Consider the following 27,653-nt stretch of genomic DNA (forward strand, 5'->3'; position numbering starts at 1 on the left):
ACACTGTCACGTTATGGTCTCTGGGGCTGTACTCCAAAAGTATCAGTTTATTGACATTTCTCTGACAATTAAAGGGGTATTCCCATCTGAGACATTTATGGCATAAATGTCTGATCGGTGCGGGTCCCAGAAGTAGGATTGTAGGTTCCAGAGGTGGTAGGTCCCAGAAGTTCTCCTAAGGATCAGGAGAACGAGGCCCCCCTAACCCTTGTCCCGCCTACTGAGGCAGCCCCTGCATCCAGGCTGAGAATGAATAGAGAGGTGGCCGCACGGCTCACTCCATCCACTTCTCTGGGAGTTACGGATACAGCTAACCAAGCATGCCACCTTTCCGTTCATTCTCCACTTAATAGTGTCGACCACCTCACTGTGGCGATGCCATAAATGTTTGAGATGGCAATACTCCTTTTTCTCCCATTCAGGCCAGATTCAGACGAACGTGAGCATTTTGCGCACGCAAAAACCGCAGCATTTTGCGCACGCAAAAACCGTGGCGTTTTGCGTACGCAAAAACCGCTGCGTTTTGCGTACGCAAAATGCCACGGTTTTTGCGTGCGCAAAAGGCACTTTACAGCTCCGTGTGCCCTGTTCATATGGATGCGCGGCTGCGTGCTTTTCGCGCAGCCGCCATCTTTATGACACTCCGTTTGGATGTTTGTAAACAGAAAAGCACTTCGTGCTTTTCTGTTTACATTCATTCTTTTACTGTTATTGCGTGAACAACGCTTGTACCACGGAAGTGCTTCCGTGGGGCATGCGTGATTTTCACGCACCCATTGACTTCAATGGGTGTGTGATGCGCGAAAAACGCCAAAACATAGAACATGTCGTGAGTTTTACGCAGCGGACTCACGCTGCACAAAACTCAAGGACTGTCTGCACTGCCCCGAGGCGCGTGAATACCACGTGGCCGGCACGGACGCCAAACACGTTAGTCTGAATCCGGCCTCACTGTAGCTTCAATAAAGCACACACACACACACACACACACACACACACACACACACACACCATCCTGCCCTGTCTACACAGACTATGCAGGAATAAAGTGTGTGCCTCCAAAATAACATAATAAAATTATTTTAACAAAATAGCTACAATATTTAAATATATATATATATATATATATATATACCCCGCACTGTGCAGCTTTTTTCCACAACTGCCTAAAACTTTTGCAAAGTAGCAATGCTTTCATATATAGAAGTGTTAATAATAGTTGTTGTTTTTTTTATCAGCTAACAAAATACAAAGTGAATGAACAAAAGAGAGAAAATCTATATTTGGTGTGTCCACCCTTTGGCTTCAAAACAGCATCAAGTCTTCTAGGTACACTTGCACAAAGTCATGGATTTTGTAGGATTATAGTCAGGTGTATGATTAATTATACCAAACAGGTGATAATGATCATCATTTTCATATGTATGTTGAAACACCGTCATTAACAGAAACAGCTGTGTAGGAGGTTTAAAACTGGGTAAGGAACCGCCAAACTCTGCTACAAAGGTTAGGATGTGGAAGACCGTTTCATGTCACAGGTCCACCATGGCAAGACTGAGCACAGCAACAAGACACAAGGTAGTTATACTGCATCAGCAAGATCTCTCCCAGGGAAAGCTTTTAAAGCAGACTGGGGTTTCAAGATGTGCTGTTCAAGCTCTTTTGAAGGAGCACAAAGAAATGGGTAACGTTGAGGACCGTAGACGCAGTGGTACGTGCCGCAGCTCAGACACATCATGCTTACTTCATTTGAAATCGGAAGATGTCCAGCAGTGCCAGAAACCAGTGGGACCCAGGTACACCCGTCTACTGTTCGGAGAAGTCAGGCCAGAACTGGTCTTCATGGAAGAATTGCGGCCAAAAAGCCTTAACTATGCACAAAAACATAAGAACTTATGTTGTTCTCAATGCTGAGAAATACAGGAAGATACTTATCCATCATGCAATATCATCAGGGAGGTATCTGATTGCCTCCAAATTTATTCTGCAGCTCAAGAATCCCAAACAGCCAATGTCATTAAGAACTACCTTCAGCGTATAGAACTAGGCGCCCTGGAAGTTATGATATGGCCCCAACAGAACCCTGATCAACACATCATCGAGTCTATCTGGGATTACATGAAGAGATAGAAGGATTTGAGGAAGCCTGCATCCACATCTGTGGTTGGTTCTCCAAGATGTTTTGAACAAATTCCCTGCCGACTTCCTTTAAAAACTGCAAGTGTACCTAGAAAAATGTATGCCGTTTTCAAGGCAAAGGGTGGTCACACCAAATTTTTATTTGATTTAGATTTCTATTCAGTTCAATCCCTTTTGTATTTTGTTATTTGATTAAAAAAAAACTAACATTTCTATTTTTAAAAGCATTCCTACCTTGCAGCATTTTTCCAGAACTGCCTAAAACTTATGCACAGTACTGATGTATACTGTATATAAATTTCTCCTTTTACATACCTAAATCTAGATTGTTTTTCTTCTGTACTACATTTAATTTGTGTTATTTCTAGGCTAACAGCAGAGATACAGAAATTGCTCCCTCAGATTCATTAAAGAGATCCTATACAGCGAGTGCAACAGCTAATCCTCTACCTTGTGTATCTGATGAAATTCATGCCAGTGAAAAGAGCAAAGAAGTACTTGGTCTTGATCTTTCTTTAAAGGATGTAGAGGCATGCAGGAACAGCAGGATTTCTTCTGAACAGAAAAGTACCAAAGATACAGATGTTTTGATAAAATCCAACCTGAGTGACAATAAAAGTGCTGGTAGCGAGTGCTCTGCATCAGATTCTAGCTGAAGTAGAAAAAGTTATCCTAGTAGTAGTAGTTCTAAGAAATCAGCTAGTGGTAAGCGTCAAACATTTTTCAAAAATAAGCCTCTCAACAGGAACAAGCAGAGCTCATCCCGATCAAGGAAATCAAAATAGGTACAAAGCTTCACTTTTTTCTGATGCCAGTGTAGAATCATACATTCCAGATAACCTTTAGTCAGTAGGGGGCAAACACGGTGGGTCAAATTTAAAGCGCTTAAAGGGGTATTCCCACAATTATAATCCTGCCCCATGGTACTAATTTTTAAAAATCATTGATCTCTGCAAATATAACAAATTTAACAAATATAACAAATTTTTAAAAATGAATGCATAATAAGTTTTAACCTCCCAAAATAACCCATCATATGTGGCATACCAAGGTAGGGGCATATTTCAGTGTAATCAGGATCATAACAGAATCCCATTGTTCTCTATATGATTGGAGGAAAACAAACAATCAGAATCTTGCCATCACCACTAGATGTTGCCCTGACGCACTGGCAGCCACCATTGCAGTTTAATGCAGAGGCTGCATGACCAATTTAAAAATTTGTAAGCAGTGTGACCATGTGGTACAACCGTTTATAAACGTGCTTAGGCTCCATAGCATTTTATCTGTATGCCTAGGCATAGAGTAGTGGTATTTACAGGCTGTAGAGGAGGGTAGCCCTGAACTGCAGCATACCGTAGCTGACAAAAGAAGCGGCTCTGCAGCCACCCTGAGTTCACCAATGCATTTAACCATAACTGGCTGTGAAGCAAAGTAGACAAGACCCACTTCCTACCACTGACTTAAGCAGCTGCTCCAGTGGCTTGCGGGAATTTTAGTTTCTAACTGTAAAACGTCAGTCACCAGTGCTGCTCTGCAGGATGCCCAGTTTACAAATTAAATCAAGCAAGCGGAACCGGGACCCGAAGAGCAAAAACAAAGAAAAAAAAATCACTTCTGAGGTCATTTTACAATATGTTTAAAGTAGTTAAAAGGGTACAGAGGTTTAAGGAAAGATCTCTGATTCTGGGATAACCCCTTTAAGTCTAAAAGGATGCCAAGCCAAAAATTTGAAAGAATAAAGCTACTGTAGAGCTTTTGTAGTTAATACAATAGGGAAGTTATCTGCAGGAGCATTCCAGTTATACATTGCAGGGATGAACAGTAGAGAACCAAAAATGCCAACATTTTGCCCTGCAAACTTGTTGGTAAGGGTGTATTCACATCACCATTCATTTCCGCTGAGGGGTTCCGCTGAAATCACCCAGGTCGTATCCTTCCATTATCCTATAGTTGGTCTTACAAATGAGGAGCATGAAAATAAAAGTTTAAAACCCTAATTCTAGAACAGACTGCTTATTTATCAGTAGATTGGCAGAAAAATGTTAAAAAATTTTATGTTTTACATTAAGGTATCAGAAACATGCTTCAGAAACATAGAAACAAATCAAACTTTTAGACAGTTTGGAAAGCGCAACTGAATGTATTGATGTTTTTGGGGACTGAATGAGTGAAGTATGTGAAAGCAGTGCAAAAATATTCCGTTAGGAATACAATTGTGATGGCCAGAGGCAATGTTTTTTTGTTTAAATTTTCCAAGCATGAAAATAAAAGTTTAAAACCCTAATTCTAGAACTGACTGCTTATTTATCGGTAGATTGGCAGAAAAATGGTAAATTTTTTTATATTTTACATTTACCCCTTAAGGACGCAGCCTAGTTTGGGCCTTAATCCCTTCCCGACATCCGCCGTGTATATATACGGCGCACTCCGGGTGGGGGAATATGGAGCGGGCTCACGGGCTGAGATCGCTCCATAGAGCGAGTGTGTCGGCTGTGTTTTACAGCCGACACTTCCGGGTAACGAGCGGGATCCCATTAGAGCGCGATCCCGCTTGTTTAACCCATTAAATGCCGCGTTTAATACCGATCGAATAACAAGAAAAAAATTAAAAGCTCAAAAAACCCCCCTTTTCTCATTTTCCCTCAAGCACAATGTGAAAAAAATAAAAAGCTAGCATAACTGGTATCAACGCGTCCGTAAAAGTCTGAACTATTACAATATATCATTATTTAGTCCGCACAGTGAACGCCGTAAAAAATTAAAAACATCAGAATTGCTGTTTTTTGGTCCCTTCTCCCACAAAAAATGAAATAAAAAGTGATCAAAAAGTCTCACATACCCCAAAATGGTACCAATATAAACTGTAGCTCACCTCGCAAAAAATAAGCACTCACACGGCTAAATCGACAGAAAAATAAAAATGTTATGGCTCTCAGAATGTGGCGACAAAACTCAAATTTTATTTTTAACAATCCGTTTTTTCCTTGTAAAAGTAGTAAAACATAAAAAAAACGATATAAATTTGGTATCGCTGTAATCGTATTGACCCGCAGAATAAAGTTAACATGCTGTTTTTACGGTACGGTGAACGACGTAAAAACAAAATCACCCAATGGATTGAGGAATTGCTGTTTTTTTCCTATTCCACCCCACATATATATATATATTTTTTCTCGTTTCCCACTACATTATATGGTACAAAAAATGGTGCTGTGAAAATCTACAACTTGTCCCGCAATAAACAAGCCCTCATACGGCAATATTGATGGAAAAATACGAGTTTTGGAAGGTGGGGAGGAAAAAACAAAAGTGAAAATCCGAAAAATGGCTGCGGAGGGAAGGGGTTAAGCTCCGAGCCCATTTTTCAGATCTGACTTATTTCAATTTATGTGGTAATAACTTCGGAATGCTTAAAGATATCCAAGCGATTCTAAGATTGTTTTCTCGTGAGACATTGGGCTTTATGTTAGTGGTAAAAGTTGGTCGATATATTAAGTGTTTATTTGTGAAAAATTGCAAAATTTCGAGAGAATTTAGAAAAAATTTAATTTTTCTGAATTTAAATGCATCTGCTTGTAAAACAGATGGTTATACCACCCAAAATAGTGAATAGTTCACATTTACCATATGTCTACTTTACATTGGCATCGTTTTTTGAACATTCTATTATTTTTCTTGGACGTTATAAGGCTTAGAACATAAACAGCAATTTCTATTATTTTTAAGAAAATTTCACAAGCCTTTTTTTTAAGGTACCTGTTCAGTTCTGAAGTGGCTTTGAGGGGCCTATGTATTAGAAACCCCCATTTTAAAAACTAGACCCCTCAAAGTATTAAAAACAGCATTTAGAAAGTTTTTTTAACCCTTTATGAATTTCACAGGAATTAAAGCAAAGTGGAGGTGAAATTTGCACATTTCATTTTTCTTGCTGAATTTCAATTTTATTAATTTTTTTTTTCTGTAACACAGAAGGTTTTACCAGAGAAACACTACTAAATATGTATTGTCCAGATTCTGCAGTTTTTATGTCCCACATATGGCTCTAGTGTGCTCGTGGACTAAAATACAAGCCCCAGAAGCAAAGAAGCACCTAGTGCATTTTGGGGCCTCTTTTTTTTTTTTTTTTATTAGAATATATTTTAGGCAGCATGCCAGGTTTGAAGAGGTTTTGGGGTGCCAAAACAGTGGGAATCACCCAAAAGTGACCCCATTTTGGAAACTACACCCCTCAAGGAATTGATTTATGGTTGTTGTTACCATTTTGACCCTACAGTTTTTACAGCGGACGTATTTGAATTGGCCTGTGAAATTAAAAAAATGTCATTTTTTTCCAATAAAATGTAATTTTTCATCAAAATTTCTTATTTTCACAGGGAAAAAAATACCCCATTTTGTTGCCTTATTTCTCCTGAGTGCAGCAATACCCCATTTGTGGCGATAAACTGCAGTTTGGGCCCATGGGAGGCCCCAGAAGGGAAGGCGCGCTGTATTCTTTGGAGTTCAGAATTTGCGGGATTGGTTTTCGGGTGCCATGTCGCATTTGCAGAGCCCCAGAGGTATCAAAGCAATGAAAACCCACCAGAAGTGACCCCATTTTGGAAAATACACCCCACAAGGAATTCATTTATGGGGGTTGTGACCATTTAGACCCCACAGTTTTTTCACAGAAGATATTTGAATTGGGCTGTGAATTAAAAAAAAAAAATTTTTTCACAAGGAATAAAATACCCCGTTGTGTTGCCCAATTTGGCCTGAGTGCGGCAATATCCCGTTTGTGGTGATAAACTGCCGTTTGGGCCCATGGGAGGGCTCAGAAGGAAAGAACCACCATTCGGCCTATTGGGGATTTTCTGGGGCTGTATGCTGTAGCCCCTGAGGTACCAGTACAGTTGAAACCCCCGAGAAGTGACCCCACTTGTTATCAGCTGGCTGGACACACAGCAGGGCTCAGAAGGGAAAGATGAGGGGGATAAGCTGTGCGGAGTGCATCAGGGCAAGTATAACTGGGGTAGATTTAAAATTTATCATACATCCTGTGGTGTTATAGGTAAGCGAATCAAAAGTAGGTTATTAGGAGGTCATTTCATAACTCTTTCTAACACAGAAGATGCAACTGATGTACATAAGAAATGCAGATCTGTGGCCATCAAAGGATGTCCACTGTCTGACAAATGTTTAATTGACTCTTTCCTCACCAAGGTGCGAGATGTGCTGATTAAGAATTTGTCACCAGGGCTTGCATCTAGCCTTAGATAGGATTCTCACCCAGAGGTAGAAGTAATTGCCCCAAACATCCTGACCAAACATCTAAAGCTATGCAAATGGATGCCTGTGGTGTGTCTGCCTGTGGACCAGGAGAAACTTGTGACAATGGCTTATGTTCAAAGAAAGTATGATACATCAAGGCAAACCCCATCATAATTGATATTTGTAGTGACCCACATAGCTAGTTATGATTAGGGGAAATAGCCCTCACATATATGTCAAATTCACATCCATACGCTCAGAGGAAGTACCTGAAATTGGATATTGGCTAAAAACATGGGCCTATTATAGTGTTGTTTGATATGCCCTGGTTTGTAAATGTCTGCACAGGTGAATGCAGGTAATATTATATTTCTAGGGGATTCCTGCAAGGACACATGACCACTTATATGTTTCTCTATAGAAATACAACTGTGTAATGGGAGGAGTATGCCTCATTATCATATGAACAGCCTCCTTTCAGTGACATCACCAGCCAGTGAACTGGAGGGAAAAACTGGGTTTAAAATGCCAGGAGAAATGAGGGTCAGTGTCAGTCTTTGGGGATCCATATCTCGGTTGGAGTGACTGCCCATATTTTCAGCTATCCCCACAGCCAGGATATCGCCGCTGTACATCAGTAAGGTTTTGTTCTGTTTCTTTTATCCCTTTTATTTTCATAAACTGTTTGATTGCATTGTAACTGTATGTATATTTTTTATCTTTTAATCTGACAACTATTTTATGTATTGCACTGCACTATTGTGTATTAAATTTGAAATCTTTATAAGTCTCTTCCTTGTAGTGTTATAGAACTTAATCTTCCGAAAGTGAGGAACGTTACCTGTATTTTATGTTCAGTTTAGATAACCTGTGTTATAGGAACTGGTGTTAAGGGAACATAGAGACATAGGCCCCTATTGCCTAGATAAGTATAGGTGGTGGTAGCATACTGTGGTATAAATTACTGGGGTGTTTGAAACCTATGTGAGTAATTTTGCTTAATCCTGTCATCTAGAGTAGGTGGGCGTGGATTTATGGGGTAAATTAATAAGCTCAGTAGTGTAATTCACCCCTGTGACGTGACCTGAGATCGGCGATCGTCACACATCCCTTGATTTTTAAAGACTCTTTCATACAGAGCCCTGGTTTTTCACGACACGTGTCACATTTATATATTGTGTCCTTCCTTATCCCCCTCATAGCAGACTTTGCACCTCTTTTGACTTTCTCCCTTCTTGCCAGTTTGGGGAACTTCTCCTGGAAAGTGTTGCCCTGGTATGATGCTTGTGGCCTCACTTCCTGAAGTGCTGGGTGTCCCCCCTTCTTGGTCCCTAAAGATTAGTTTCTTGATAACAACCTCTTGAAATTCCAGGAAAGTTCCCGTCTGGCCTGCTCATCGACGTAGCACGTACACATTGTACAATGCCATCTGTATGATGTGTACAGCCAGCTTCTTTTACCACACCACATGGTGCTGTAGGGCTTCAGAACTTGATCTGACAAGTCCACCCCTCCCATGTACCTATTGTAGTCCAGGATGCAGTCTTGTTTGGGGGGTCTCTGTACTGGTACTTCGTACAGGTACATGGGTACTGGTGTGGCCATGTATTGTTGTCTATACAAGGACATCTCTCTTGTACTTGACACATAATATGTTGCTGTTAGAATGTGCCCTGCTCTCACCCCTTCTGAGTGTTGCCCAAGCAGTGTCTTAGGGAGGCCTCTCAGATTTCTTCTAGCAGTGCCGCATGCCGCAGGACTTCTGGAAGCGAGGCAGTTGAAGAGTGGGACGCTGGTATAAAAATTATACAGGTAGAGGTGGTAACCCTGGTCCAGCAGTGGGTGCACCAAATCCCACACAATTTTTGCATTAACGCCCAGTAAGGGGGGGGCATTCTGGGGGCTGAATACTGGTGTCCTTCACTTCATATATCCTAAATTTGTAGGTATACCCTAATGCACTCTCGCACATCTTATACATCTTCACGCCATACCTTGCCCTCTTACTCGGCAGGTACTGGCGGAATTGAAGCCTCCCTTTAAAATGTACCAAGCACTCCTCAATAGAAATACACTTCTCAGGGGTGTATGCTTGGGAAAATCGTGCACTGAAACGGTCTAATAGGGATCTCCGTTTATACAAACGGTCAAAACTGGGGTCATCTCAGGATGGGCACTGCTCATTGTCAGTATAATGTAAGAAGCGAAGTATTGCCTCATTTTCATTTTTTTTTAGGTTCCAGTTCAGTTCTGAAGTTGCTTTGTGGGGCCTATATATTAGAAACCCCTATCGAACAACCCATTTTAGAAACTAGACCGCTCAAAGTATTCACAACAGCATATAGAAAGTTGATTAACCCTTTAGGTGTTTCACTGGAATTTAGAGCAAAGTAGAGGTGAAATTTACTTTTTTTTTTTTGTCAGAAAATCCTTTTTATTCCATTATTTTCTGTAAAACAGAAGTTTTTACCAGAGAAAGGCAACTCAATATTTATTCCCCAGATTCTGCAGTTTTGAGAAATCTCCCACATGTAACCCTAGTGTGGTAATGGACTGAAGCACCGGCCTCCGAAGCAAAGGAGCACCTAGTGGATTTTGAGGCCTCCTTCTTATTAGGCAGCATGTCCGGTTTGAAGAGCTCTTGTGGTGCCAAAACAGTGAAAACACCCCAAAAGTGACCCTATATTGGAAATTAGACCCCTTGAGGAATTCATTGTAGTTTTTCATGGGGTGCTTGCGACTTTTTGATCACTTTTTATTCTATTTTTAAGAGGTGTGGTAACTAAAAAACAGCAATTCTACTATTGTTTTTTTATTCTATTTTTTTTTACAGCTTTCACCGTGCACTAAATATGACATTACGGCGATACCATATGTTTATAGTTTTTTTTTTGTTTTTTTTATGGCGTTTGCACAATGAAATACTTTTTGTAAAAAATCATTTACTTTTTGTGTTCCTTTATTCTAAGAGCTATAACGTTTTTATATTTCCATTAAGAAAGCCGTGCGAGGACTTGTTTTTTGCTTAACGAACTAGTTTCGATCAGTACCAATTTTAGGTACATGCGACTTTTTGATCTCTTTTTATTCCATTTTTTTGGGAGGTGAAGTGACCAAACAATTGTGATTCTGGTATGGTTTATTATTATTTTCTTTTATGGCGTTCACCGCGCGGGATAAATAATGAAATAATTTTGTAGTTCAGGTCGTTACGGACGCGGCGATACAAATTATGTATAGGTTATTTTTATTAATGATAAAGGACTGATTAAGGAAAAAGGGGGATTTTTATTTTTAAAACTCTTATTTTCTTATTTTTACACAACTTTTTTTAAACTTTTTTTTTACCTTATTACTTTTGTCCCACTAGCCCTGATCGCAATTCTAATACACTGCACTACATGCGTAGTGCAGTGTATTAGAGCTGTCAGTTACTCACTGACAGCAAGCATAGTGGGTCCTAACTTTGTCAGGACCCACTAGGCTTCCGTAGATGGCATAGCCGTACGCCATTGTTAGGCATCCGGTTTCCATAGCAACCATCGCTGCCCGCTATCATGTAGCGGGCAGTCGATGGTGGTTTAACCCCTAAAAAGCCGCGATCACTATTGAAAGCGTCTTTTAAGGGGTTAATCAGTGGGAACACAGCGATTGGTCCCCGCTATGGGAGCTGCGGCAACCGCTGTACAAGACAGCAGCTGTCAGAGCTCCTGTATGTGTTGGGAAGACGGTGGAAATGGCCTTTCCTCCCGTGATGTACTATTCCTTCAAACAGGATGGTTACTATGACGGAATAGTATGTCACTGAGCGTTAAGGGCTTAAGGTATCAGAAACAGAATTGTTCATCAATCAGTCATAAAAAAATTTTTTGTCTTACATTAAGGTATCAGAACCATGCATCAGAAACATAGAAACAAATCAAACTTTTAGACGTTTTTTAAATCACAACTGAATGTATTGATGTTTTTGGGGACTGAATGAGTGAAGTATATGGAAACAGTGCAAAAATCTTCCTTTTGAAATACAATTGACATGGCCAGAGGCTATGTTTTTTTTTAAAAAAAATTTCCAAGCGGGACCGAACATGCATAATTTCTTGTTTATAAAAAATAAATCAAGTGTTAATATTGGACATAAATGATGGGTTGTATGAAACAACTTTTTAGTATGAATATTTTACATCTTAGACCATTTTCTGTATGAATATTTGACTTTTCAGACCAAGCAACTATTTTATGACATCTAGGTATTTTCAGTGATTAAGCAATTATCTTATTAGATGGTCAACGCAGAAGGAACAAAGGCCCCAGTAAAAATTTAATTCATGCCCCCTGGTTTACAAGACCAGTGCTCTAACCACTGACTTTGAAGCCGACACATTGGTTTGACAGAAGCAACGTCGTGAGTTTTATTTGAAATCACCCAGGTCATATCCTTCCATTATCCTATAGTTGGTCTTGCAAAAGAGAAGCAGGACTCGAGAACTGGCTGCAAATTTATTGTTTGATTTCAAGAAAAATGAAAGAGCTGCTCTTACAAGTGAGAAGCATGAAAATGAAAATTTAAAACCCTAATTCTAGAACTGACTGCTTATTTTTCGTTAGATTGGCAGAAAAATTAAAAATGTTAAATGTTATGTTTTACATTAAGGTATCAGAAACATGCTTCAGAAACATAGAAACAAATCAAACTTTTAGACATTTTTGAAATTACAACTGAATGTATTGATGTTTTTGGGGACTGAATGAGTGAAGTATATGAAAGCAGTGCAAAAATCTTCCTTTATGAACAAAATTGACACGGCCAGAGCCAATGTTTTTTTTCACAATTTTCCAAGCGAGACCGAACATTCTAAATTTCCTGTTTATAAAAAATAAATCAAGTGTTAATGTTGGACATAAATGATGGGCTGGATGAAACAATTTTTCCGTATGAATATTTGACTTCTAAGGGCCTTTTCACATCACCGTTCATTTCCGTTCCGGGTTTCCGTCGGAGGGTACCGTCGGGTGAAATCAAACTTTTAGACACTTTGGAAATCACATCTGAATGAATTGATGTGATTGGGGAACAGAATGAGGAACAGAATTGTCCATGATGAATTCCTAAAAATTTTTATGTTTTACATTAAGGTATCAGAAACATGCTACAGAAACATAGAGAAACAAATCAAACTTTTAGACAGTTTGGAAATCACATCTAAATTAATTGATGTGTTTGGGGTACAGAATGAGGAACAGAATTGCCCATGATGAATTCCTAAAAAATGTTATGTTTTACATTAAGGTATCAGAAACATGCTTCAGAAAAAGAAGCAAATCAAACTTTTAGACAGTTTGGAAATCACAACTGAATGAATTGATGCTATTTATCGGTTTTTAGTGGATTGGAGAGAAACAGTCATGTCAATCGGTAGATTGACAGAAAAATGAAATTGGTTTTTAGTAGATTGGAGAGAAACAGAGTTGTCCATCATGCAGTCATGAAAAATGTTATATGTTTTACATTAAGGTTTTAGAAACATGCTACAGAAACATAGAGAAACAAATCAAACTTTTAGACAGTTTGGAAATCACATCTAAATTAATTGATGTGTTTGGGGTACAGAATGAGGAACAGAATTGCCCATGATGAATTCCTAAAAAATGTTATGTTTTACATTAAGGTATCAGAAACATGCTTCAGAAACATAGAAACAAATCAAACTTTTAGACAGTTTGGAAATCACAACTGAATGAATTGATGCTATTTATCGGTTTTTAGTGGATTGGAGAGAAACAGTCATGTCAATCGGTAGATTGACAGAAAAATGAAATTGGTTTTTAGTAGATTGGAGAGAAACAGAGTTGTCCATCATGCAGTCATGAAAAATGTTATGTTTTACATTAAGGTTTTAGAAACATGCTACAGAAACATAGAGAAACAAATCAAACTTTTAGACAGTTTGGAAATCACATCTAAATTAATTGATATTTTTGGGGACTGAATGAGTGAAGTATATGGAAACAGTGCAAAAATCTTCCTTTATGAACAAAATTGACACGGCCAGAGGCAATTTTTTTCCAAAATTTTCCATGCGAGACCGAACATGCATAATTTCCTGTTTATAATAAAATAAATGAGGTAATGTTGGACATAAGCAATGGATTGAATGAAGCAATGATGTCTGAATATTCTCAGTTTGGTCCAAGCAATTATCTTAAAGGAAATGACATGTTGGAATTGTCTGTGATGAAGTAACTACCTTAGGAAATACTCTAGGCACTGACTATAAAGGCCCCAGTGAGAATTGAACTCACAACCCCTGGTTTACAAGACCAGTGCTCTAACCACTGAGCTATGAAGCCGACATATTGACTATGGCAACGACGTGGGTTTTATTCGAAATCACATAAGTCGTATCCTTCCATTAGCCTATAGTTGGTCTTACAAAGGAGAGGGAGGCATGACCAAATAACAGTTTAAAACCATAACTCCAGAACTAGCTGCGAATTTATTGGTTGATTTGCACAAAATTGAAAGAGCTGCTCTTACAAATGAGAAGCCTGAAAATAAAAGTGTAAAACTGTAATTCTAGAACTGGCTGCTTATTTATCGGTAGATTGACAGAAAAATGAAATAGGTTTTTAGTGGATTGGAGAAAAAAAGAATCGGCCATCATGCATTCATGAAAAATGTTATGTTTTACTATAAGGTATCAGAAACATGCTTCAGAAAAAGAAGCAAATCAAACTTTTAGACAGTTTGGAAATCACATCTGAATGAATTGATGTGTTTGGGGTACAGAATGAGGAACAGAATTGCCCATGATGAATTCCTAAAAAATTTTATGTTTTACATTAAGGTATCAGAAACATGCTTCAGAAACATAGAAACAAATCAAACTTTTAGACAGTTTGGAAATCACAACTGAATGAATTGATGCTATTTATCGGTTTTTAGTGGATTGGAGAGAAACAGTCATGTCAATCGGTAGATTGACAGAAAAATGAAATTGGTTTTTAGTAGATTGGAGAGAAACAGAGTTGTCCATCATGCAGTCATGAAAAATATTATATGTTTTACATTAAGGTTTTAGAAACATGCTACAGAAACATAGAGAAACAAATCAAACTTTTAGACAGTTTGGAAATCACATCTAAATTAATTGATATTTTTGGGGACTGAATGAGTGAAGTATATGGAAACAGCGCAAAAATCTTCCTTTATGAACAAAATTGACACGGCCAGAGGCAATTTTTTTCAAAAATTTTCCATGCGAGACCGAACATGCATAATTTCCTGTTTATAAAAAAATAAAAGAGGTAATGTTGGACATAAACAATGGATTGAATGAAGCAATGATGTCTGAATATTCTCAGTTTGGACCAAGCAATTATCTTAAAGGAAATGACATGTTGGAATAGTCTGTGATGAAGTAACTACCTTAGGAAATACTCTAGGCACTGACTGTAAAGGCCCCAGGGAGAATTGAACTCACGACCCCTGGTTTACGAGACAAGTGCTCTAACCACTGAGCTATTAAGCCGACATATTGACTATGGCAACGACGTGGGTTTTATTCGAAATCACATAAGTCGCATCCTTCCATTAGCCTATAGTTGGTCTTACAAAGGAGAGGGAGGCATGACCAAATCACAGTTTAAAACCATAACTCCAGAACTAGCTGCGAATTTATTGGTTGATTTGCACAAAATTGAAAGAGCTGCTCTTACAAATGAGAAGCCTGAAAATAAAAGTGTAAAACTGTAATTCTAGAACTGGCTGCTTATTTATCGGTAGATTGACAGAAAAATGAAATAGGTTTTTAGTGGATTGGAGAAAAAAAGAATCGGCCATCATGCATTCATGAAAAATGTTATGTTTTACTATAAGGTATCAGAAACATGCTTCAGAAAAAGAAGCAAATCAAACTTTTAGACAGTTTGGAAATCACATCTGAATGAATTGATGTGTTTGGGGTACAGAATGAGGAACAGAATTGCCCATGATGAATTCCTAAAAAAATTTATGTTTTACATTAAGGTATCAGAAACATGCTTCAGAAACATAGAAACAAATCAAACTTTTAGACAGTTTGGAAATCACAACTGAATGAATTGATGCTATTTATCGGTTTTTAGTGGATTGGAGAGAAACAGTCATGTCAATCGGTAGATTGACAGAAAAATGAAATTGGTTTTTAGTAGATTGGAGAGAAACAGAGTTGTCCATCATGCAGTCATGAAAAATGTTATATGTTTTACATTAAGGTTTTAGAAACATGCTACAGAAACATAGAGAAACAAATCAAACTTTTAGACAGTTTGGAAATCACATCTAAATTAATTGATATTTTTGGGGACTGAATGAGTGAAGTATATGGAAACAGCGCAAAAATCTTCCTTTATGAACAAAATTGACACGGCCAGAGGCAATTTTTTTCCAAAATTTTCCATGCGAGACCGAACATGCATAATTTCCTGTTTATAAAAAAATAAAAGCTGTAATGTTGGATTGAATGAAGCAATGATGTCTGAATATTCTCAGTTTGGTCCAAGCAATTATCTTAAAGGAAATGACATGTTGGAATTGTCTGTGATGAAGTAACTACCTTAGGAAATACTCTAGGCACTGACTATAAAGGCCCCAGTGAGAATTGAACTCACGACCCCTGGTTTACGAGACCAGTGCTCTAACCACTGAGCTATGAAGCCGACATATTGACTATGGCAACGACGTGGGTTTTATTCGAAATCACATAAGTCGTATCCTTCCATTAGCCTATAGTTGGTCTTACAAAGGAGAGGGAGGCATGACCAAATAACAGTTTAAAACCATAACTCCAGAACTAGCTGCGAATTTATTGGTTGATTTGAACAAAATTGAAAGAGCTGCTCTTACAAATGAGAAGCCTGAAAATAAAAGTGTAAAACTGTAATTCTAGAACTGGCTGCTTATTTATCGGTAGATTGACAGAAAAATGAAATAGGTTTTTAGTGGATTGGAGAAAAAAAGAATTGTCCATCATGCATTCATGAAAAATGTTATGTTTTACTATAAGGTATCAGAAACATGCTTCAGAAACAGAAACAAATCAAACTTTTAGACAGTTTGGAAATCACATCTGAATGAATTGATGTGTTTGGGGTACAGAATGAGGAACAGAATTGCCCATGATAAATTCCTAAAAAATGTTATGTTTTACATTAAGGTATCAGAAACATGCTTCAGAAACATAGAAACAAATCAAACTTTTAGACAGTTTGGAAATCACAACTGAATGAATTGATGCTATTTATCGGTTTTTAGTGGATTGGAGAGAAACAGTCTTGTCAATCGGTAGATTGACAGAAAAATGAAATTGGTTTTTAGTAGATTGGAGAAAAACAGAGTTGTCCATCATGCAGTCATGAAAAATGTTATATGTTTTACATTAAGGTTTTAGAAACATGCTACAGAAACATAGAGAAACAAATCAAACTTTTAGACAGTTTGGAAATCACATCTAAATTAATTGATGTGTTTGGGGTACAGAATGAGGAACAGAATTGCCCATGATGAATTCCTAAAAAATGTTATGTTTTACATTAAGGTATCAGAAACATGCTTCAGAAACATAGAAACAAATCAAACTTTTAGACAGTTTGGAAATCACAACTGAATGAATTGATGCTATTTATCGGTTTTTAGTGGATTGGAGAGAAACAGTCATGTCAATCGGTAGATTGACAGAAAAATGAAATTGGTTTTTAGTAGATTGGAGAGAAACAGAGTTGTCCATCATGCAGTCATGAAAAATGTTATGTTTTACATTAAGGTTTTAGAAACATGCTACAGAAACATAGAGAAACAAATCAAACTTTTAGACAGTTTGGAAATCACATCTAAATTAATTGATATTTTTGGGGACTGAATGAGTGAAGTATATGGAAACAGTGCAAAAATCTTCCTTTATGAACAAAATTGACACGGCCAGAGGCAATTTTTTTCCAAAATTTTCCATGCGAGACCGAACATGCATAATTTCCTGTTTATAATAAAATAAATGAGGTAATGTTGGACATAAGCAATGGATTGAATGAAGCAATGATGTCTGAATATTCTCAGTTTGGTCCAAGCAATTATCTTAAAGGAAATGACGTGTTGGAATTGTCTGTGATGAAGTAACTACCTTAGGAAATACTCTAGGCACTGACTATAAAGGCCCCAGTGAGAATTGAACTCACAACCCCTGGTTTACAAGACCAGTGCTCTAACCACTGAGCTATGAAGCCGACATATTGACTATGGCAACGACGTGGGTTTTATTCGAAATCACATAAGTCGTATCCTTCCATTAGCCTATAGTTGGTCTTACAAAGGAGAGGGAGGCATGACCAAATAACAGTTTAAAACCATAACTCCAGAACTAGCTGCGAATTTATTGGTTGATTTGCACAAAATTGAAAGAGCTGCTCTTACAAATGAGAAGCCTGAAAATAAAAGTGTAAAACTGTAATTCTAGAACTGGCTGCTTATTTATCGGTAGATTGACAGAAAAATGAAATAGGTTTTTAGTGGATTGGAGAAAAAAAGAATCGGCCATCATGCATTCATGAAAAATGTTATGTTTTACTATAAGGTATCAGAAACATGCTTCAGAAAAAGAAGCAAATCAAACTTTTAGACAGTTTGGAAATCACATCTGAATGAATTGATGTGTTTGGGGTACAGAATGAGGAACAGAATTGCCCATGATGAATTCCTAAAAAATTTTATGTTTTACATTAAGGTATCAGAAACATGCTTCAGAAACATAGAAACAAATCAAACTTTTAGACAGTTTGGAAATCACAACTGAATGAATTGATGCTATTTATCGGTTTTTAGTGGATTGGAGAGAAACAGTCATGTCAATCGGTAGATTGACAGAAAAATGAAATTGGTTTTTAGTAGATTGGAGAGAAACAGAGTTGTCCATCATGCAGTCATGAAAAATGTTATATGTTTTACATTAAGGTTTTAGAAACATGCTACAGAAACATAGAGAAACAAATCAAACTTTTAGACAGTTTGGAAATCACATCTAAATTAATTGATATTTTTGGGGACTGAATGAGTGAAGTATATGGAAACAGCGCAAAAATCTTCCTTTATGAACAAAATTGACACGGCCAGAGGCAATTTTTTTCAAAAATTTTCCATGCGAGACCGAACATGCATAATTTCCTGTTTATAAAAAAATAAAAGAGGTAATGTTGGACATAAACAATGGATTGAATGAAGCAATGATGTCTGAATATTCTCAGTTTGGTCCAAGCAATTATCTTAAAGGAAATGACATGTTGGAATTGTCTGTGATGAAGTAACTACCTTAGGAAATACTCTAGGCACTGACTATAAAGGCCCCAGTGAGAATTGAACTCACAACCCCTGGTTTACAAGACCAGTGCTCTAACCACTGAGCTATGAAGCCGACATATTGACTATGGCAACGACGTGGGTTTTATTCGAAATCACATAAGTCGTATCCTTCCATTAGCCTATAGTTGGTCTTACAAAGGAGAGGGAGGCATGACCAAATAACAGTTTAAAACCATAACTCCAGAACTAGCTGCGAATTTATTGGTTGATTTGCACAAAATTGAAAGAGCTGCTCTTACAAATGAGAAGCCTGAAAATAAAAGTGTAAAACTGTAATTCTAGAACTGGCTGCTTATTTATCGGTAGATTGACAGAAAAATGAAATAGGTTTTTAGTGGATTGGAGAAAAAAAGAATCGGCCATCATGCATTCATGAAAAATGTTATGTTTTACTATAAGGTATCAGAAACATGCTTCAGAAAAAGAAGCAAATCAAACTTTTAGACAGTTTGGAAATCACATCTGAATGAATTGATGTGTTTGGGGTACAGAATGAGGAACAGAATTGCCCATGATGAATTCCTAAAAAATTTTATGTTTTACATTAAGGTATCAGAAACATGCTTCAGAAACATAGAAACAAATCAAACTTTTAGACAGTTTGGAAATCACAACTGAATGAATTGATGCTATTTATCGGTTTTTAGTGGATTGGAGAGAAACAGTCATGTCAATCGGTAGATTGACAGAAAAATGAAATTGGTTTTTAGTAGATTGGAGAGAAACAGAGTTGTCCATCATGCAGTCATGAAAAATGTTATATGTTTTACATTAAGGTTTTAGAAACATGCTACAGAAACATAGAGAAACAAATCAAACTTTTAGACAGTTTGGAAATCACATCTAAATTAATTGATATTTTTGGGGACTGAATGAGTGAAGTATATGGAAACAGCGCAAAAATCTTCCTTTATGAACAAAATTGACACGGCCAGAGGCAATTTTTTTCAAAAATTTTCCATGCGAGACCGAACATGCATAATTTCCTGTTTATAAAAAAATAAAAGAGGTAATGTTGGACATAAACAATGGATTGAATGAAGCAATGATGTCTGAATATTCTCAGTTTGGACCAAGCAATTATCTTAAAGGAAATGACATGTTGGAATAGTCTGTGATGAAGTAACTACCTTAGGAAATACTCTAGGCACTGACTGTAAAGGCCCCAGGGAGAATTGAACTCACGACCCCTGGTTTACGAGACAAGTGCTCTAACCACTGAGCTATTAAGCCGACATATTGACTATGGCAACGACGTGGGTTTTATTCGAAATCACATAAGTCGCATCCTTCCATTAGCCTATAGTTGGTCTTACAAAGGAGAGGGAGGCATGACCAAATCACAGTTTAAAACCATAACTCCAGAACTAGCTGCAAATTTATTGGTTGATTTGCACAAAATTGAAAGAGCTGCTCTTACAAATGAGAAGCCTGAAAATAAAAGTGTAAAACTGTAATTCTAGAACTGGCTGCTTATTTATCGGTAGATTGACAGAAAAATGAAATAGGTTTTTAGTGGATTGGAGAAAAAAAGAATCGGCCATCATGCATTCATGAAAAATGTTATGTTTTACTATAAGGTATCAGAAACATGCTTCAGAAAAAGAAGCAAATCAAACTTTTAGACAGTTTGGAAATCACATCTGAATGAATTGATGTGTTTGGGGTACAGAATGAGGAACAGAATTGCCCATGATGAATTCCTAAAAAAATTTATGTTTTACATTAAGGTATCAGAAACATGCTTCAGAAACATAGAAACAAATCAAACTTTTAGACAGTTTGGAAATCACAACTGAATGAATTGATGCTATTTATCGGTTTTTAGTGGATTGGAGAGAAACAGTCATGTCAATCGGTAGATTGACAGAAAAATGAAATTGGTTTTTAGTAGATTGGAGAGAAACAGAGTTGTCCATCATGCAGTCATGAAAAATGTTATATGTTTTACATTAAGGTTTTAGAAACATGCTACAGAAACATAGAGAAACAAATCAAACTTTTAGACAGTTTGGAAATCACATCTAAATTAATTGATGTGTTTGGGGTACAGAATGAGGAACAGAATTGCCCATGATGAATTCCTAAAAAATGTTATGTTTTACATTAAGGTATCAGAAACATGCTTCAGAAACATAGAAACAAATCAAACTTTTAGACAGTTTGGAAATCACAACTGAATGAATTGATGCTATTTATCGGTTTTTAGTGGATTGGAGAGAAACAGTCATGTCAATCGGTAGATTGACAGAAAAATGAAATTGGTTTTTAGTAGATTGGAGAGAAACAGAGTTGTCCATCATGCAGTCATGAAAAATGTTATGTTTTACATTAAGGTTTTAGAAACATGCTACAGAAACATAGAGAAACAAATCAAACTTTTAGACAGTTTGGAAATCACATCTAAATTAATTGATATTTTTGGGGACTGAATGAGTGAAGTATATGGAAACAGTGCAAAAATCTTCCTTTATGAACAAAATTGACACGGCCAGAGGCAATTTTTTTCCAAAATTTTCCATGCGAGACCGAACATGCATAATTTCCTGTTTATAATAAAATAAATGAGGTAATGTTGGACATAAGCAATGGATTGAATGAAGCAATGATGTCTGAATATTCTCAGTTTGGTCCAAGCAATTATCTTAAAGGAAATGACATGTTGGAATTGTCTGTGATGAAGTAACTACCTTAGGAAATACTCTAGGCACTGACTATAAAGGCCCCAGTGAGAATTGAACTCACAACCCCTGGTTTACAAGACCAGTGCTCTAACCACTGAGCTATGAAGCCGACATATTGACTATGGCAACGACGTGGGTTTTATTCGAAATCACATAAGTCGTATCCTTCCATTAGCCTATAGTTGGTCTTACAAAGGAGAGGGAGGCATGACCAAATAACAGTTTAAAACCATAACTCCAGAACTAGCTGCGAATTTATTGGTTGATTTGCACAAAATTGAAAGAGCTGCTCTTACAAATGAGAAGCCTGAAAATAAAAGTGTAAAACTGTAATTCTAGAACTGGCTGCTTATTTATCGGTAGATTGACAGAAAAATGAAATAGGTTTTTAGTGGATTGGAGAAAAAAAGAATCGGCCATCATGCATTCATGAAAAATGTTATGTTTTACTATAAGGTATCAGAAACATGCTTCAGAAAAAGAAGCAAATCAAACTTTTAGACAGTTTGGAAATCACATCTGAATGAATTGATGTGTTTGGGGTACAGAATGAGGAACAGAATTGCCCATGATGAATTCCTAAAAAATTTTATGTTTTACATTAAGGTATCAGAAACATGCTTCAGAAACATAGAAACAAATCAAACTTTTAGACAGTTTGGAAATCACAACTGAATGAATTGATGCTATTTATCGGTTTTTAGTGGATTGGAGAGAAACAGTCATGTCAATCGGTAGATTGACAGAAAAATGAAATTGGTTTTTAGTAGATTGGAGAGAAACAGAGTTGTCCATCATGCAGTCATGAAAAATGTTATATGTTTTACATTAAGGTTTTAGAAACATGCTACAGAAACATAGAGAAACAAATCAAACTTTTAGACAGTTTGGAAATCACATCTAAATTAATTGATATTTTTGGGGACTGAATGAGTGAAGTATATGGAAACAGCGCAAAAATCTTCCTTTATGAACAAAATTGACACGGCCAGAGGCAATTTTTTTCAAAAATTTTCCATGCGAGACCGAACATGCATAATTTCCTGTTTATAAAAAAATAAAAGAGGTAATGTTGGACATAAACAATGGATTGAATGAAGCAATGATGTCTGAATATTCTATGTTTGGACCAAGCAATTATCTTAAAGGAAATGACATGTTGGAATAGTCTGTGATGAAGTAACTACCTTAGGAAATACTCTAGGCACTGACTGTAAAGGCCCCAGAGAGAATTGAACTCACGACCCCTGGTTTACGAGACAAGTGCTCTAACCACTGAGCTATTAAGCCGACATATTGACTATGGCAACGACGTGGGTTTTATTCGAAATCACATAAGTCGCATCCTTCCATTAGCCTATAGTTGGTCTTACAAAGGAGAGGGAGGCATGACCAAATCACAGTTTAAAACCATAACTCCAGAACTAGCTGCAAATTTATTGGTTGATTTGCACAAAATTGAAAGAGCTGCTCTTACAAATGAGAAGCCTGAAAATAAAAGTGTAAAACTGTAATTCTAGAACTGGCTGCTTATTTATCGGTAGATTGACAGAAAAATGAAATAGGTTTTTAGTGGATTGGAGAAAAAAAGAATCGGCCATCATGCATTCATGAAAAATGTTATGTTTTACTATAAGGTATCAGAAACATGCTTCAGAAAAAGAAGCAAATCAAACTTTTAGACAGTTTGGAAATCACATCTGAATGAATTGATGTGTTTGGGGTACAGAATGAGGAACAGAATTGCCCATGATGAATTCCTAAAAAAATTTATGTTTTACATTAAGGTATCAGAAACATGCTTCAGAAACATAGAAACAAATCAAACTTTTAGACAGTTTGGAAATCACAACTGAATGAATTGATGCTATTTATCGGTTTTTAGTGGATTGGAGAGAAACAGTCATGTCAATCGGTAGATTGACAGAAAAATGAAATTGGTTTTTAGTAGATTGGAGAGAAACAGAGTTGTCCATCATGCAGTCATGAAAAATGTTATATGTTTTACATTAAGGTTTTAGAAACATGCTACAGAAACATAGAGAAACAAATCAAACTTTTAGACAGTTTGGAAATCACATCTAAATTAATTGATGTGTTTGGGGTACAGAATGAGGAACAGAATTGCCCATGATGAATTCCTAAAAAATGTTATGTTTTACATTAAGGTATCAGAAACATGCTTCAGAAACATAGAAACAAATCAAACTTTTAGACAGTTTGGAAATCACAACTGAATGAATTGATGCTATTTATCGGTTTTTAGTGGATTGGAGAGAAACAGTCATGTCAATCGGTAGATTGACAGAAAAATGAAATTGGTTTTTAGTAGATTGGAGAGAAACAGAGTTGTCCATCATGCAGTCATGAAAAATGTTATGTTTTACATTAAGGTTTTAGAAACATGCTACAGAAACATAGAGAAACAAATCAAACTTTTAGACAGTTTGGAAATCACATCTAAATTAATTGATATTTTTGGGGACTGAATGAGTGAAGTATATGGAAACAGTGCAAAAATCTTCCTTTATGAACAAAATTGACACGGCCAGAGGCAATTTTTTTCCAAAATTTTCCATGCGAGACCGAACATGCATAATTTCCTGTTTATAATAAAATAAATGAGGTAATGTTGGACATAAGCAATGGATTGAATGAAGCAATGATGTCTGAATATTCTCAGTTTGGTCCAAGCAATTATCTTAAAGGAAATGACATGTTGGAATTGTCTGTGATGAAGTAACTACCTTAGGAAATACTCTAGGCACTGACTATAAAGGCCCCAGTGAGAATTGAACTCACAACCCCTGGTTTACAAGACCAGTGCTCTAACCACTGAGCTATGAAGCCGACATATTGACTATGGCAACGACGTGGGTTTTATTCGAAATCACATAAGTCGTATCCTTCCATTAGCCTATAGTTGGTCTTACAAAGGAGAGGGAGGCATGACCAAATAACAGTTTAAAACCATAACTCCAGAACTAGCTGCGAATTTATTGGTTGATTTGCACAAAATTGAAAGAGCTGCTCTTACAAATGAGAAGCCTGAAAATAAAAGTGTAAAACTGTAATTCTAGAACTGGCTGCTTATTTATCGGTAGATTGACAGAAAAATGAAATAGGTTTTTAGTGGATTGGAGAAAAAAAGAATCGGCCATCATGCATTCATGAAAAATGTTATGTTTTACTATAAGGTATCAGAAACATGCTTCAGAAAAAGAAGCAAATCAAACTTTTAGACAGTTTGGAAATCACATCTGAATGAATTGATGTGTTTGGGGTACAGAATGAGGAACAGAATTGCCCATGATGAATTCCTAAAAAATTTTATGTTTTACATTAAGGTATCAGAAACATGCTTCAGAAACATAGAAACAAATCAAACTTTTAGACAGTTTGGAAATCACAACTGAATGAATTGATGCTATTTATCGGTTTTTAGTGGATTGGAGAGAAACAGTCATGTCAATCGGTAGATTGACAGAAAAATGAAATTGGTTTTTAGTAGATTGGAGAGAAACAGAGTTGTCCATCATGCAGTCATGAAAAATGTTATATGTTTTACATTAAGGTTTTAGAAACATGCTACAGAAACATAGAGAAACAAATCAAACTTTTAGACAGTTTGGAAATCACATCTAAATTAATTGATATTTTTGGGGACTGAATGAGTGAAGTATATGGAAACAGCGCAAAAATCTTCCTTTATGAACAAAATTGACACGGCCAGAGGCAATTTTTTTCAAAAATTTTCCATGCGAGACCGAACATGCATAATTTCCTGTTTATAAAAAAATAAAAGAGGTAATGTTGGACATAAACAATGGATTGAATGAAGCAATGATGTCTGAATATTCTATGTTTGGACCAAGCAATTATCTTAAAGGAAATGACATGTTGGAATAGTCTGTGATGAAGTAACTACCTTAGGAAATACTCTAGGCACTGACTGTAAAGGCCCCAGAGAGAATTGAACTCACGACCCCTGGTTTACAAGACAAGTGCTCTAACCACTGAGCTATTAAGCCGACATATTGACTATGGCAACGACGTGGGTTTTATTCGAAATCACATAAGTCGCATCCTTCCATTAGCCTATAGTTGGTCTTACAAAGGAGAGGGAGGCATGACCAAATCACAGTTTAAAACCATAACTCCAGAACTAGCTGCAAATTTATTGGTTGATTTGCACAAAATTGAAAGAGCTGCTCTTACAAATGAGAAGCCTGAAAATAAAAGTGTAAAACTGTAATTCTAGAACTGGCTGCTTATTTATCGGTAGATTGACAGAAAAATGAAATAGGTTTTTAGTGGATTGGAGAAAAAAAGAATCGGCCATCATGCATTCATGAAAAATGTTATGTTTTACTATAAGGTATCAGAAACATGCTTCAGAAAAAGAAGCAAATCAAACTTTTAGACAGTTTGGAAATCACATCTGAATGAATTGATGTGTTTGGGGTACAGAATGAGGAACAGAATTGCCCATGATGAATTCCTAAAAAAATTTATGTTTTACATTAAGGTATCAGAAACATGCTTCAGAAACATAGAAACAAATCAAACTTTTAGACAGTTTGGAAATCACAACTGAATGAATTGATGCTATTTATCGGTTTTTAGTGGATTGGAGAGAAACAGTCATGTCAATCGGTAGATTGACAGAAAAATGAAATTGGTTTTTAGTAGATTGGAGAGAAACAGAGTTGTCCATCATGCAGTCATGAAAAATGTTATATGTTTTACATTAAGGTTTTAGAAACATGCTACAGAAACATAGAGAAACAAATCAAACTTTTAGACAGTTTGGAAATCACATCTAAATTAATTGATATTTTTGGGGACTGAATGAGTGAAGTATATGGAAACAGCGCAAAAATCTTCCTTTATGAACAAAATTGACACGGCCAGAGGCAATTTTTTTCCAAAATTTTCCATGCGAGACCGAACATGCATAATTTCCTGTTTATAAAAAAATAAAAGCTGTAATGTTGGACATAAACAATGGATTGAATGAAGCAATGATGTCTGAATATTCTCAGTTTGGTCCAAGCAATTATCTTAAAGGAAATGACATGTTGGAATTGTCTACGCCTTTTAACGTCATTCACTACTGGGCTTTAGGCTAGGCTGACGCCTTTTCACGTCAGCCTAGTCTAAGTCCTGCACGGGTCTCCCGTGCAGGCGGGGGCTCTGCTGTCTGATGACAGCTGAGCTCCTGCTCCAACGCCCGCGATCGAAGTTTACTTCGATCGCGGCCGTTTAACCCGTTAAATGCCGCCGTCAATAGCGACCGCGGCATTTAACTTTGTTTACAGCGGGAGTGCGCTCCCTCTCTCACTCATCGGCGGCCCGCGAATGCAATCGCGGGTCTCCGATGCGGTGTCATGGCAGCCGGGGGACTGATAAAAGCCCCCAGGTCTGCCCTGGACATATGCCTGTTAGGACGCGCCGGAGGCACGTCCTAACAGTTTGCCTGTCAGATTTACACTGACAGGCAATAATGCTCTGGTATACGAAGTATACCAGAGCATTATAGCAGCGATCGGAATATCGCACAGTAAAGTCCCCTAGTGGGACTAATAAAATAAGTCATCAAAGTGAAATAAAGATTATTAATAAAAAGTACAGTAAAAAAATAAATAAAACCATTTTTTTCCATAAAAAGTGGTTTTATTTAGTAAAAGTGTAAAAAAAAAAAAAAAAGTACACATATGTGGTATCGCCGCGACCGTAATGACTCCATTAACAAAGTTAATATGTAATTTAAACCGCAAAGTGAACACCGTAAAAAAAAAACGCCAAAAACTATGGCGAAATTGCAATTTTTTTCCATTGCCCCCCAAAAAAGTCATAATAAAAATGAATCAATAAGTCCCATGTACCCCAAAACAGTACCATTCAAAACTACGTCTTGTCCCGCAGAAAACAAGCCCAAAAAATCACTACATTGATGGAAAAATAAAAAAATTACGGCTCTTGGAAAGCGACGATGCAAAAACAAATAATTTTAGTTCAAAAGTGTTTTTATTGTGCAAAAGTCGTAAAACATAAAAAAACCTCCACATATGTGGTATCGCCGTGATCGTACCGACCCATAGAATAAAGGTAACATGTTAATTACGTCGCACAGTGAACGGCGTCAATTTAAAAACGCATAGAACAATGGCGGAATTTCAGGTTTTTTTTAT

General features: G+C 36.9%; 1 protein-coding gene and 10 non-coding genes across 11 annotated transcripts in view; 1 reads left to right on the forward strand and 10 right to left on the reverse strand.

Annotated features, from left to right (window-relative positions):
- Positions 1-4,418, forward strand: part of CEP78 (centrosomal protein 78) — a 174,163-nt gene extending 169,745 nt beyond the window's left edge. Inside the window, exon 16 of the mRNA XM_075828324.1 lies at positions 2,508-4,418. Coding sequence (XP_075684439.1) covers positions 2,508-2,795 — 288 coding nt within the window. The 3' untranslated portion in view covers positions 2,796-4,418. The remainder of the gene's footprint in view (positions 1-2,507) is intronic.
- Positions 4,419-13,664: 9,246 nt separating this feature from the next.
- Positions 13,665-13,737, reverse strand: TRNAT-UGU (transfer RNA threonine (anticodon UGU)). Its single transcript has one exon. It is a non-coding gene; the product is annotated as a tRNA-Thr (tRNA).
- A 1,108-nt stretch (positions 13,738-14,845) lies between these two features.
- TRNAT-CGU (transfer RNA threonine (anticodon CGU)) lies at positions 14,846-14,918 on the reverse strand. Its single transcript has one exon. It is a non-coding gene; the product is annotated as a tRNA-Thr (tRNA).
- Positions 14,919-16,013: 1,095 nt separating this feature from the next.
- On the reverse strand, positions 16,014-16,086 carry TRNAT-CGU (transfer RNA threonine (anticodon CGU)). Its single transcript has one exon. It is a non-coding gene; the product is annotated as a tRNA-Thr (tRNA).
- Positions 16,087-17,573: 1,487 nt separating this feature from the next.
- Positions 17,574-17,646, reverse strand: TRNAT-UGU (transfer RNA threonine (anticodon UGU)). The gene has a single exon. It is a non-coding gene; the product is annotated as a tRNA-Thr (tRNA).
- A 1,108-nt stretch (positions 17,647-18,754) lies between these two features.
- On the reverse strand, positions 18,755-18,827 carry TRNAT-UGU (transfer RNA threonine (anticodon UGU)). The gene has a single exon. It is a non-coding gene; the product is annotated as a tRNA-Thr (tRNA).
- A 1,108-nt stretch (positions 18,828-19,935) lies between these two features.
- TRNAT-CGU (transfer RNA threonine (anticodon CGU)) lies at positions 19,936-20,008 on the reverse strand. The gene has a single exon. It is a non-coding gene; the product is annotated as a tRNA-Thr (tRNA).
- A 1,487-nt stretch (positions 20,009-21,495) lies between these two features.
- On the reverse strand, positions 21,496-21,568 carry TRNAT-UGU (transfer RNA threonine (anticodon UGU)). Its single transcript has one exon. It is a non-coding gene; the product is annotated as a tRNA-Thr (tRNA).
- Positions 21,569-22,676: 1,108 nt separating this feature from the next.
- Positions 22,677-22,749, reverse strand: TRNAT-CGU (transfer RNA threonine (anticodon CGU)). The gene has a single exon. It is a non-coding gene; the product is annotated as a tRNA-Thr (tRNA).
- Positions 22,750-24,236: 1,487 nt separating this feature from the next.
- Positions 24,237-24,309, reverse strand: TRNAT-UGU (transfer RNA threonine (anticodon UGU)). The gene has a single exon. It is a non-coding gene; the product is annotated as a tRNA-Thr (tRNA).
- A 1,108-nt stretch (positions 24,310-25,417) lies between these two features.
- On the reverse strand, positions 25,418-25,490 carry TRNAT-UGU (transfer RNA threonine (anticodon UGU)). The gene has a single exon. It is a non-coding gene; the product is annotated as a tRNA-Thr (tRNA).
- Positions 25,491-27,653: the final 2,163 nt, after the last annotated feature.

Source organism: Rhinoderma darwinii, chromosome 1, assembly GCF_050947455.1.
Source record: "Rhinoderma darwinii isolate aRhiDar2 chromosome 1, aRhiDar2.hap1, whole genome shotgun sequence".
NCBI classification, from domain to species: domain Eukaryota; kingdom Metazoa; phylum Chordata; class Amphibia; order Anura; family Rhinodermatidae; genus Rhinoderma; species Rhinoderma darwinii.